Source organism: Tiliqua scincoides, chromosome 9, assembly GCF_035046505.1.
Source record: "Tiliqua scincoides isolate rTilSci1 chromosome 9, rTilSci1.hap2, whole genome shotgun sequence".
Taxonomy (NCBI): domain Eukaryota; kingdom Metazoa; phylum Chordata; class Lepidosauria; order Squamata; family Scincidae; genus Tiliqua; species Tiliqua scincoides.
In genome coordinates this window covers 17,719,831-17,733,564 of record NC_089829.1, presented here as the reverse complement: position 1 = coordinate 17,733,564, position 13,734 = coordinate 17,719,831, and the positions used below count along the sequence as shown (strand labels likewise).

The 13,734-nt window shown below is 45.3% G+C and overlaps 1 protein-coding gene across 1 annotated transcript in view; it reads left to right on the top strand.

The window, feature by feature from the left end:
• Positions 1–219: 219 nt before the first annotated feature.
• The window catches only part of CALB2 (calbindin 2), a 33,580-nt gene continuing 20,065 nt past the window's right edge, over positions 220–13,734 (top strand). The window contains exon 1 of the mRNA XM_066637689.1: positions 220–310. Coding sequence (XP_066493786.1) covers positions 220–310 — 91 coding nt within the window. The remainder of the gene's footprint in view (positions 311–13,734) is intronic.

Genomic DNA, 13,734 nt, shown 5'->3' with positions numbered 1-13,734 from the left:
TTCTTCTGTTCTTATGTTCATCACAGACCCCCAGATCTGTCTCTCAGCTGTCTTTCCTTGCTGCGACATCCTCATGGGCCCTCTAGTGGACACCAGGGCTCTTTGCAACTTCCAGAGGGTTTATAAAGACCGGGAGAGCAGAGGCGAGAGAGGCTGTTGGACAGCGCCTGGTGCTGAAAGTAGGCAAGGGAGAAGCACTGTCGTGGACCCAGCTCGCTCATGGCAGGGAAGCAGCAGCCTCCTTACCTGCACCTGGCGGAGCTGACAGCATCCCAGTTCCTGGACATCTGGAAGCATTATGATGCTGACGGTCAGTGCAGATGACTTAAGAGGCATAAACTCGCATTTGTGTGATGCTTGTGCTGTCCTCTTAGCTACAAGAGATGTTTTGATGATGGGTGCCAAGTAATTTTATCAATTTCTGAAATGACCATTGTTAAATATGTAGGCATGTTAAATTCATTTATTCTTGTCTTAAAGGTTTTTAGCTGTGAAAAGTGGAGCTTTAAAATCTATCTCAAGATAGAAAGTTTCTGTTATCTGTTTTTGCTTTGTAGATCAGAATACAGTCTGCTTTCAAAAGACTGATTAGAAAGGAGATTACTCTGATTAGAAAGGAATAAGGAGAAGGGTGAAAATGTTTTGGATGAAATTGAACCTGTGAGTTTCAGACATGCAATCCTAAATATGCTAACTAAGGAGTGAGCCACACTGCACACACAAATTTTGGAGGTCATTACCCTAACTGCATCTGCAAATGAGTCCCATCCTGTTTTGTGTTGGTGTGTCTCGTTTTAACTCATCCGATTACAGCGTGAGAGTGTTGGCTATTGAATGTTAAAAATTGTTTTAAAATGTTGGAGTTTGGCTCATTGTGACTGTAGCTGCCCAGTATCCTTTATTAACCTCTGATCCAAATGAGCACCAACTTTCAGGCTTCTGTGCATTGTGTTTTACTGCTTGCAGGATCAAGAGGACATTGCAGGATTTTACTCTAAGTAGCTTCAAACTTACCTCTGAGCAGCAGTTAGAGGCAATTCACTAGAGTACCTGGAGTAGTTACAATTAATTTGTACTACAAGGTGAGAGCCAATGGCAGCCCTCCAACTAGTCTGACCCAGGAAGGGTTTTCATATAGTGCAGGGGGGCAAATGGTGGTCTAGGAGCTACATGCAACTTTGCTTTCAAAATTCTTATCTCTCAGTCATGAGTGATGGCAGGAAGCTCAAAAAGAGGAAAACCTGGGGAAGAATTTGAGATGTATAGCTCTGAAATCACCTTCTAATAACAGTTGTTGGATGCAAGAGCTTCACAAGATTCTAGGCAAAGTGTTAATAAATGTATGACGGATATCTCTTGATTTTATTTTTTTAGAAGAGAGCCACGAACTTGTCACCAGCTAACACACACCTCGTTTTGGATTGTGTATGCATGGTTTGCTCACACTTTTGATCAAATTGCCATATTTGAGGTGGGAAAGGATTTTTCTCCTGGAATGAACTGGCTGCAGACACTGGGGGTTGGGAGGTTCAGTTGCCCTCGCCTGGGATGTGTAGTAGCCTGTGTGGAGCTCTCACTTCAGTCATCTAGAGCAGTGTTTCTCAACCAGTGGTATAGGTACCACCAGTGGTACTTGAGGTGGTGTCCAGTGGTACTCGCAGGACCCTGGACCCCTGCCACCTGGCAGCGAGATCAGGAATGTGATGCAATGAACAGCAGGAAGAGGTTTGGCTTGGCAGGCAGAGCTCCAAAGCATGCTTGTCCATGCTCAAAAAAACCTTCCTGTCCACCCTGAGCCTCTTACTGAAGTTTGTTGCATTGCATTTGGACTCCCAACCCAGAAATAACTGGTGATTATGTCATTGCCAGTCACTTCTGGTGGTACTTCAAATAAGCGAACCATGTGAAGTGGTACGGCAAAGGACAAACTGTGAGAAACACTGATCTAGAGCTACTTATTTGGTTCACCTTCCCTCTGACCCTTTGTGGTGTAATGGAGGTACGGTGGGCGAGGCACGTGCCTGGACTAGCCTCAGAACAGTAAATTGGAGCCCATGGCCACTTGGGCTACAATCCTGTCCATACTTTCTTAGGAGTAAGCCTCATTGACCACAGTGGAACTGAATAGACACGCATAGGATTGCAACACTGGTTACTTGCAGTATTCTGGAAAGGCACAAGGAATCCCCACCACCACCACCTTTTGATTGACTGATGTGATATTATTCATGCTTTGCATGCTTTAGCTTAAGGTGGCTCTCTGCAAATGCTTGGTCTGAGAGCCCTTCCCCCCCCCCAAAACCATGAAAGGGGGAGTTACAAAGCAGGTTAAGATCAATGTGAAGGGAGGCATAGCCGTTCTTGACAGATGGAAAGTTTGTTGGCATATTTGCCTGAGTTTTCAGAGGGTTACTAATGGAGCCTTTGCCCACATGGGAGCTGGAAACTGGGACACAAGAATTACTCAGACAACCATTCATCCAACAAGAAAGCTTTTGCTGACACACTAGCTGATTCTACCTGCCCTCGTGCCTTTGTTTTGGAGAGACTAACTCAGAGGCATGGAGTTGTACCATTCATCAATGTAAAAGAAGGGATTATAAGAACAGTTGAGCCTAAAATCCTGGCCACTGGATCAGGGCAGAGTAGACCCAGCAAGTCCAGCATCCTGTACCAACAGTGGCCAAGCAGGTGCGCTTCATGAAAGCCACAACAGAGCATGAAGGCCCAGGGCTGCTGAGAGCTGGCATTGGGCCCAGGACAAGATGTCTGATTGACCCCCCCTTCCTAAATGCATTGGGGTAATATAAATGCACTGAAAATGGATTAAACTGTAGTGGAAACAGAGTCCTGGCTAGGCTGAGATGGAGGCACCCACGTTTATTTTGTAATAAATTTGCTTTCTACTGTATAGTTTGCTTTGTCATGGTCCAGGCAAGTCCAGGGGCCAGGAATTTTGCCCCTGCCCTCCTCTTCTCAGGCCTGTGAAGGATGTAGCAGCCCTCTGGGGTACAGAGGTGGTGTTCAAGACCATCATTTTTAGCTTAAAAGACCATTTGTTCTTTTTTGCTGCTTCACGGGGATTCCAATCAACTCTTGTCAAAGGGTCTCAGCAGAGTTACACTTATCTAGCTTCAGATGTTCCCAGACCATTCACTGGGCCCAAATCCATCCTCTGAGCTAGGGCCACTGCAAGATTATTATAAAACCTTCCTTTTGTTGATGTTCAACATGTTATCATTCATTCAAGTTTCATTTGATGATCTGAAATTCCAAGATTAGAACAAAATTTTTAAGGAAGTCTTATTGCCTTTTGTCTCCTCTTTGACTTCAGCCATGCTGGCCTCCTTTGGGACCATGCTCTCATCCAGCCATTAGGACCCCATGGCTTTGCCTATCCATTTGCTCCTGTATATGGGATAGATAGTATCTCTGAAATGGTTGCTTTGAATGGCCTCCAAGCCAACTATTCTGAGACCTGCCAACTATATTTCCCATGGATACCATGGCCACAGACTCTAATCTTTAAAAGCCTGTGATGAAAGTACAGGCATATCCACCTTTCCATTCATCTTTATGTCCTACAAGGAAAGACCCACTGTAGCTCCCCCCCCCCCAAAAAAAACAAACAAACCTGGCAGTCATTGCAATGTTCCAGCCTGACCCCTGGCAGATGGAATCGCTGGCACCAGAAATAGTATGGTCACCTTTTCTCCAGACTGGATTGGCCAGTTAACTAGGTGCCCATTGGTGTCAGAGCGCTTTGTTGGAGGACAGAAAAGTTTGCCAACTGTACCAGCTTCCCTTTGCTCCTCTGTCATGCATATAGAGACATTCACACTTACAGAGCACATGTAACATTTGCTCCAGGGAGCAAATGAGCACATCTATCTTAGTTCTTGCCTTAGTCAGGCAAGCAGGATTTATTTATTTTTAAACAGGGGAAATTTTTGTTAAAAAAAAAAAGGCAGAATACATATAAAAGATACTTGTGGCACAAGAAAAAAAAATCAAAGCAAATCATTCCCTACTACTAAGACATCTGTTTATGTAGGACAAAGAAAACTACCAGAGAGACTGGTCATCTTAGGCAGGTTCCTGTCCTTTTCAAAACAGTCATAACAAACCCTACCAGAGTTACTGAGAGGAATTTTATTAGGAGTACAAAGCTTCTTTTAGGCCCCTTCCTTCAAATGTGAATTTGGCTCCCAGGCTCCCTTTTTGACCTCTAGCCCAGGTGTGATGCACACCGCTGCACCCCCACTCCAAGGTCCTGACCCTCACCCCATCTTTCCCTTTCTAAGGTGAAGTGATGTTTTGGATTGCAACCTCTCTCATTGGCTAGTTCTGAAGTGGGAAAAACAGCTTGACTTCTGGAACTTCCCCTAAGCCCTTTCCAGGTGGGAGGACTCAGCCAACATGCAGGTCTGATCAGAACTCAGCAAAGTAGCCAAGGACACCTTCCATACCCACTGCTGTAAAGAGCACAGGTGCTAGCCAGGCTGGTTTAGAGCCATCCAAGCCTGTGGCCATCATCACATCTTGTGGCAATGAATTACACAGACCAATTACGTGTGGTGTGAAAAAGTCTTTCCTTTTCTCGGTCATAAATCTCTTTATGCTTATGGACATTGAAGCACATTTGCCATTTTGTTGCCCATGGGCCATCTAAAGGTGTTACTGGGTCCTCTGGCCTGCGTAGGGAGATATGAGTGATAAAGAAAACATGAGAATGCATGCCCATTTTTAACTCAGGCAATGGCTTTAGCAAAGGTTGAGGGTTTCCTGTCACCATACAGGTTTCTAGCTGTCCTGTGTTGTTTGCAACCTTTGCACTGGGCAGACTGAGGCAAGTCACCTTGTAATCAAAATGCACTTCCAAAGCCCATCCTCTCTGTCTTCTGATCTCCCCGCTCCACCCCAGGATGCATTTCTGGTCTTCAACCTTACCAGGGAACAGAGACAGTTTCTCTTCAGTTTTTGATATGTTGAATATATGATGCTGCCATCCTGAGTCAGACCTTTGGCTCAATTAGATTCAGTATTGTCTGCACTGATCAGCAGTGTTTCTAGAAGGTTTTAAACTGAGATGAGTCTTTTTGCAGTTCTACCTGGAGATGCTACCAGGAGTTGAACTGGGTTACAACCCGACATGACAGATGACAATCATCTCCAACAATCTGAGACAGTCTCATCTGCGCTGATTGATTAATGAACCAGTTAGGGCTCAATTTTCGGGCAGGGCTCATCACCATTTGCAGCTGAAAGGATCATCAGTGAGAAGCATCAGGGAGGGAGGGAGAGTCCCTCACACCTTCCTCAATCCATCTGGGCAGGCTTGAACTTTGGCACCTGTTGTCTAAAACAGGAAGCACTGAATCAGAAACCCAAAGACATCAAGATGGATTAAGCTGGTCAAAATGCCCAACAAAATCCAGTGACCATGGCTCAAAGCCTTTGCAAGTGTCCCTTTTATGCAACAGCTTTCTCCATGGTAACCACCACCAAACATCCCCCCCCCCCCGCTTGACTGCTCCAGATAAAATGTGCCACAGTGAAGCAACCCTTCTGCCAGGCTTAATTTAAACTTATGGCATTTTCTGCCACAAGATGTAGTGACGGCCACTGGATTAGATGGCTATAAAAATATGTACTGATTTAGTTAAAATACTTATAACCCACCTTTGCCCTGTCACAGGAGGCATTCAAGGCAGAAAACTACTGTAAAAGCATAAAAAAAAAAACCGTACACAACACAGAACTGCCATGTCAAACACCTGCAACCAAGTTGGACCAATTAATGAAGGGAGAGAGTTTCATCTAAGCTCCTAGTTGTAAAGGCTGCAGGCTGCCTCCAACGGGTCTCTGAGTACCAGCTGCTGGGAAGCCACAGTGGAAGAGGCCATTTGCCTACTTGTGGGTTTCCAGTAGGGCCACAGGCTGGTTGCAGGAGACCAGATGCTGGACTGAACGAGCCCATTTTGATCCGACACAGGAAGGCTCTTCTGATGCTCAGCTCAAATTTATGAACAATTGTGCACTGGGCTCCAAAAGCATTGAAGGAAGATATTCTTGGACAGCTAATTAGCTGCTCACACACTCATCAAGCACCAGTGGTAATGGGAAGGAACAGTTTTTTAGACAAATAAGCTGGTGCTGCCGTGCAGGTCCTCCCATTAGCATAATGTGTGAAGAAGGAAAGACGCAATGAGTGCAACAGCTCTGCATTGTAAATTGGCCCTGGGAAGGCTGTGCCCCCCTCCCTCAAATGTTCTTCTTTCCAGCCCTGGGTTTACCCCTTGGAGATTTGGCCAGATTGCAGCAACAAAGGGTTAAACCAGCCAAGACACCTTGCAATGGCACATAAACACAGCTTAAAATCAGAAATGAGCTTCCCCTGTAACACACACAAACACAAGTAAATAGTATGTTGTTGGAGTGTAATTTGAGGGTGATTCAATGTGTGTGGGGGAGGGGAACTTCCTAGGGGAGCTGAAGTTAACCAACCTGTTATTAATATAATCATTTTGACAACTGATCATTAGGCACAGCTTCTCAGTTACATCACCTCCCTTGCAGCTATCAGGCAGAAAGTAAGAACTCAGCATCCATCCCAAATTACACTGTCCCAATGACTTTGTAATCCTGTTATTATAATATCTGAGCACCCCTGCAACGAGGACCCTGTTTCTACATGTGCACCATATGTTTCTATATGAGCACCATGCCAGTGATAACAGCAACATCTGTTGATGCCTGTTCAGAAAGGGGGGGCTATCTTAAAGATGGATGCGCAACTGAGGATGGCCTTGCACAAGAGTGGCACCAACCTTGGCCCCTTGGCCTCCATGGTGGCCATCCATGTGCCTCCTGCTCTCCTAGATGGCTCCACATTTCCAACTTGTAGGACAGAAGATGGGTAAGAAGGGGACGTGCGGAGCATATTGGAAATGTGCCAAACCACTCACAAGAGAGTAAATGAAGAGTATTAATTTGGGGGGAGTGGAACAGAAAATAGTGAGTTAAAGGAAAAGAATCTGACATTTACTTTTGCTGTCTCAAAAGAGTTACATCTCTGTTACTCTGGGAAGAAGAAGCAGGACTGAAAAGGGAGGAGAAACAACATTTGGAAGAAGGATGGATTGGATCAGGAGCACCCAGAAATCAAACATGGGCTAGGATTCAAGGGGCGAACTCCCTGGGCAATACTTTGTTTCCTGCAGGAATTAATCCCTGAATATCTTCTGTCCTTGAGATGCTATCTTTGGTCTGACCTGCACATGCTGTTGAATGAGATGGTAGAGTGAATCACAGCCCTTCAGACCGCAGGAGGGAAATTGTTTTTCAAAGTCTTCTTGTGAGTAAAATTGCTTGTGCAGAGCAGACCGTGTAAGTAGGCAAAGGCCCGATGGGCTTTCTCTTTGTAGGGAGGTATTGGTTTTTAAATCTGGTTTGAGGCCCAGTCTACTAACCCACTCTGCTGCATGTGCAGAACAAGCTTCCACACTCAGGGATTAGAGCTGCCATTTTATAATTCATGTACCCCTGCAAGTGGGGAAAATCCATTCACTGAGCCACACTCGCCACTTTGGTTGCTTGTCCCCAAAAGTTGTCAGTGTGGGCTGTGGAGCAATTAATGTTGTGCACTGCTCAAAATGTAGCACTTTTCCTTCTTCCTTGCACCTTCTTTCTGAAGTGATGGCTTTAGCCTTGCTCTGCGTTCAGACTTGCTCACTGAAGCCCTCTCTCACCCCACCCTTCCAATAGCTTTTTCTCCCACTGGGACATGCCAGTAAAACCCAGCCTGATGAAAGACGTTCTCTTTGGGATCACCAGGAATCATCAGGGATCAATTAAACAATGCCACCTGCTTTCCTCCTCCTTGACAGGCCTGTAAACAGTCCATCGGGCACCAGGCTTAAACTTCCATTGTTGCTGCCACAACTAGAACCCATTTCCAGCTGACTCTGCACAACTACAGAGCTGCTTTAGTTGAACCAGCCATCATTTTGGCACTGACATCCCATCCTTGATCCCAACATCAATTTTACCAAGGTTGTACAGATGGGGAGATGTGCAGGGGACAATTAGCCAGCAAGCTGGAAGAATGAGGTTTTAATCTATCCCCTGGACCCAGCTGAGCTCATGCCTAGTTTTGGATCCTGGCTGCAGGGGGCGGGAAGTTCCCTGTAAAATGACAGGTGAGAAATATTTGCAGGGGCACATCAAGAAAGAATCTCATATAACACATTTGTTTGTTTGTTTGTTTGTTTGTTTGTTTGTTTGTTTGTTTGTTTGTTTGTTTATACCCCACCTTTCTTCCATTAAGGGCAATCAAGGGGACTTAAGTTTAAAACATAACAATAATAAAACATTTTCTTAAAAATAAGAAACAAGTCCAACAGAAAAATCTGGTCCAACAAGAAGCTGACGGAACATACCAAGATCCAGGTCTACAGAGCTTGCGTCCTGAGTACACTTCTGTACTGCAGCCAGTCATGGACTCTTCACTCACAACAGGAGAGGAAACTGAGCGCTTTCCACATGCGCTGCCTCCGACGCATCCTCAGCATCACCTGGCAGGACAAAGTTCCAAACAACACAGTCCTGGAACGTGCTGGAATCCCTAGCATGTATTCACTGCTGAAACAGAGACGCCTGCGTTGGCTTGGTCATGTCGTGAGAATGGATGATGGTCGGATCCCAAAGGATCTCCTCTATGGAGAACTCGTGCAAGGAAAGCACCCTACAGGTAGACCACAGCTGCGATACAAGGACATCTGCAAGAGGGATCTGAAGGCCTTAGGGATGGACCTCAACAAGTGGGAAACCCTGGCCTCTGAGCGGCCCGCTTGGAGGCAGGCTGTGCAGCATGGCCTTTCCCAGTTTGAAGAGACACTTTGCCAACAGTCTGAGGCTAAGAGGCAAAGAAGGAAGGCCCATAGCCAGGGAGACAGACCAGGGACAGACTGCACTTGCTCCCGGTGTGGAAGGGATTGTCACTCCCGGATTGGCCTTTTCAGCCACACTAGGCGCTGTGCCAGAACCACCTTTCAGAGCGCGATACCATAGTCTTTCGAGACTGAAGGTTGCCAATACCATACCAGTCTTAAAAATACAAATCCTTATGGATCACATAAAAACATGTTTAAAATTCCATTTAATTAAAATGCCAGTCCATCACGTCATCTATTGATGGACTGACATCCTAAATAAAAAAAGTCTTGAGATCCCATCAAAAGGTCTTCAAGAAGAGAGTTGTTCTTAATTCTAAGGGGAGAGGATTCCATACAGCAGAACCTCCAAAGTTGACCACCTCTCTATAATGACCACCTCCTCAAGTTGACCTAATTTTCACAGTATGGACAGACTCTGCATATACACTATGGGAGACCAACCTCTCTATATTGACCACCTCCGTAAGTTGTATCTTGACCACTTCAACCATTGCACAGACCAATGCACAGAGTATTAATTTACCCTCTGTAAGTTGCCCACTGAACGCGATACTGTGGTTTGGTTTGTCCCATCTTGGAAAAGCAAGAAGCCATGCGACAATCCCTCCCCTACACCTGCTAGTGCGTGTGAGAAAGGATTTTTATAGGTGGGCACACTGTACAAAGACAACAGACGTGCGCCAGCTGCCAATTGTACCTGGACATGTACTAAGTTGTGAAAGACATGAGGTTGCTTGTGCATAGATCCTTCTGGAGCACTTCACAATCCCTTCTGGTCTTCACCACTCAGAAAAGTTTAGTGTCATCCACAGACTTGTCTACTTCCCTGCTCATCCCTGTTTCCAGGTCATTTATGAAGATGTTGAAAAGCACCAGTCCCAGGACAGATCCTTGAGGCACTCCACTTTCCACCTCTCTCCACTTTTTTGTCAATTGCCCACTGACACCCACTCTCTGTTTCCTGGTCCTCAACCAGTTCCCAATTCATGAGAAGACCTGTCCTCTTATTCCCTGACTGTTGAGTTTTCTCAACAGCTTTTAGTGAGGGATCCTATCAAACACCTTCTGGCATTTAGTGAATCTGAGGAGACCCAGTGGAGGCCAGGCAGCCTAAGTAAAAAAGTGTTGTTTTTTTTAGCTATTGTGGCTATGTAACATGCTACATGCTATGGGCTGGCAAGGGATAGCATTTGTCTGCTATGAAACCAAGTATTTTTTTTTTAACTTACAATTTTTTTTTAAGCTTATGAATTTTCAGGGTTTTTTTAAAACACTGTGGGCTGTTTATTCTCTATCTCTTGATATAGATATAGAAATAGTAAGCATCACAAGAGGATCAATTCTCATTGATATTTGCAATAAAACGTTTTAAAAATCCAATCTAAATAATGGCCTTGCATTTGTTGTCCTGGGAGCTAAACAGGATAATATTTAAATGCCTTTCCCCCCCGTATGTTGACCACCTCCCTATGTTGACCAATTTCCTCCAGTCCCTTGGGTGGTCAACTTAAAGAGGTTCTACTGTAATTGGGGCACCACCCCCGAGAAGGCCCTGTTCCTTATCATCACCCCACTCGCCTCCAACAATGGTGGCACTGTTAAAAGGGCCTTATAGTAAACAATGCATTTGCTGCTACATACTGACTCCTACATGCATACTCCTCTGAAAGGGATGAATCAGTGAGAAAGGAAAAGGGAAGGGTTGTGCATTACCTTCATAATTCCTCTCTGTAGTCCCCCCCCCCCATCATGGGAACCCATGTTGCCTCTCATATGTCCAGTTCTAAGAAAGATGGGTATGGATAGCTCAAATCTTTGCCACTAAGGGTGAAAAAATGCAGGGGGGGAGAGAAATTTTTGAGTTGAAAACAAGATAGGAAAGGATAGGGGTTAGCAACCCATCTCCATGCACCCATCTTCTGCTCAGACACAGCCTTCCTCAGGATGCTCTGCGTTAAAGACCATCTGAGGAAAGGACAGAAGTATTATCACTAGGGTTTGTGGTACCTGGAGCAAGAGCTCATTGCATCATCCCCATGACCATTCCATACCAGAACATACAGAATAAATTAAAATATCATACGCACAGCCTGAATGCGGTGGCATCACTAGGGTTGGTGTAACCTCCATTCAGTTTATTTATTTTAATATATAACAATATAGGTCACCCAACAAATCAGTAATCAACAAAAAAACAGTGGCCAACTTGATGACACTTCCACAACTGAAACAGAGTTCTAGTATTAGCTCTGATACATGGAAATGAGAGCTGACTCATACTAACACTTTATTGGTTCATAACAACACCCCATTGGCTCTCAGAACAATCCGTCTCATTGGTCAGTTTTGAGTTAGAAAACCACTTTTTGTTACATAAGGCAATTGTGTTTTCCCTTTCTGGTTAATTGGCCATAACTTTTGATAGAGTATAGATAATTCAACGTGGTTTGTTTCATTACATTCACTGGAAATTACTTTTCCAGTGATATTTAACATGATGGTATTATTCATAAATACAAATTTTCCAAAGAGTTCCCAAAATTTTGGCAACTAGTGGTGTTACCCCCCCAAGAGTGTCACCCAGTGTGGTTTGCACTCCCCACTAGTGACGCCACTGGGAAGGATATTTGTCTTTGGGTCTGAGAGAGGCCCCAAACTAGCTATCTCATCATGAGTTTGCCCAACATGCAGCCAGTGTATGCTTTGCACCTTGTCAATGCCCAGATAAACCAGGGTTACAGTTTGCCTTGGAGTGGATTTTCAACCAGAGGGGTGCATTAAAAAAAATCCATTAGAAATTTTTCTCTTCTATCCACCATTGCCAGCCCAGTTTATTTTGAACTGTTCCTTGTTAAGACTAAACATTTGAAAAGCTTAAAAATATTGTTTTGTGCAGTAACATCTGTTCACAAGCAACGCAAAGAACCATCAGTAGCCTCTCTGGAGAGTTGGAGGGCCAAACAAGCTCTCTAATGTGTGCTGGCATTTGGTTAATGAATTTATATATTTTGAGCCTGCATGAAATCTGAGTGTGGTTGATACTGTGATACAAGACCCAAGGGCACATTTTCATGAAGAGGCAGTGACGGGAGGGGGGAGGGACATGTTTGTGCCCCAGGCCAGAAAAAGAAGAGCGAGCCATTCAGTACTGCATTATTTTGATTTATCGCAGTTGTTTCTGGCAATTGGTAATAGGTCCCCTTCTGAATTGACTCTCTGCTAAGAGTTCAGACCTGATTGGCTAAATAATGGCACTGATGGAGCATATCAATTTCGTTTTTAGAAAAATGTCCCCATTTCTGTTATCTTCCCCACTGCACTCCCAAATCAGGTGATATCGAATTTCCCTTTTCTGCTCCAAATCAATGGTCAGTATGATGACCAGGTTTCCTAGAGTACAAATGGGACATTGACCACATGCAGTCACCGACCCTCCTGGGAACCCAGGTGCCAACTCCAAAGAGAGACAGACAAGCACAGTAAAAATGGAGAAAATTAAAAAAGTGGACTGGCTGCTGCCTCTTTCTGCCTGCTTCTGGTACTGTCCAGGAAGGATAGGTGACTTACTGCCCAATCCAAATCTTGTGAAGTGACGGCCCAGTGGCTGCTGTGTCAGTGCTAGCCATCACAAATGTGCTGTAAAGAACGTATTCGATGACTTGGAAGTAGGGAGCGCTGGTTGGAAGGCCTGCACCATCCCTCTGGCACTGAAACCAGCCTGATAGCCACTGGCTATCAGGGTCTTTTGAGTGGGGGAAGGAAGGGAGGGGATGGTTCAGGCCTAGGAGGGGGTACAAACGGTGGAGAGGCTTCTAACCCCCTTCTCAGGCCAGAAAGCCCCACATGGGGCTTCTCAGACTTGTGCTACTTGGCACAGATCTAAGTAGCCCCATTGGGCAGGCTTGAGTGCAACACAGGGAATGTTCCTTTACCCTCAGGAGAACTCCGGCCTGCTCAGTTTCAGGACTGCATGGGCCACGCTGCCCTGCTGTGCCAGCACTGGATAGGATTGCTCTGTGAGGGTGCAATCCTAAAGGCACCACTGGAACGAGTGTTCTGGCAGCGCTAGGTGCTTTCAAGATCTTGCACAAGGCGACACTGCTGGTGCAGTGAGACGGCAGAGAAATGAAGGAAGCCACTCAAAAAGACGTTCCTTTGCTGGACATATCAAAGAATGTTGCGGGGGAGCAGCAGGGAGAGTTTGTGTTCCGTTCTTGCTGGGAAGAGATTCACTGTTCTTTTAAAGACCCTCCAGGTGATCTTGAAAAGGAGTTGTCTGAAGCAGGCTGTCCCCCAGCAGGCCTCGTGATAGTGCTTGTCCTTTTTCAGTCTTTGAAGTTTAAACAGCTGCCATTAAAAATCTTTGACAATGTGCTCTCTGGGAAATGCACAGAAGAGAAATGTGCTTTGTTTGATCCAAAATCTGATGGGCAAGCCTTGCTCCTTTCAGAGAAGAAAAGGGCGATATGGAACAAAAAAACATGAATGCATGGACAGAGCTGTGGAGGCATCAAAGGGCTTGCAGCTCGAGGGTGAGGAGGTCTCCCTGCAATGGTCCATGTTCGTGCATCAGCTTTTACTCGCACATTTGAGTTTCACAATTATACTCAGTGGGTGTTGGAATGAACACCCCTGATAACCCCCTATTGTTTCCCCTGTCTTGGACCTTTTAAGCCCCCTTGAAGGTTTAGGGTGTCTCAGTATCCTGAGAAGTCATCCAGAGGTAAATCACCATCATCCTTTGTTTGGTGTCTTCTCTTTCCCAAGAGCAACTTCC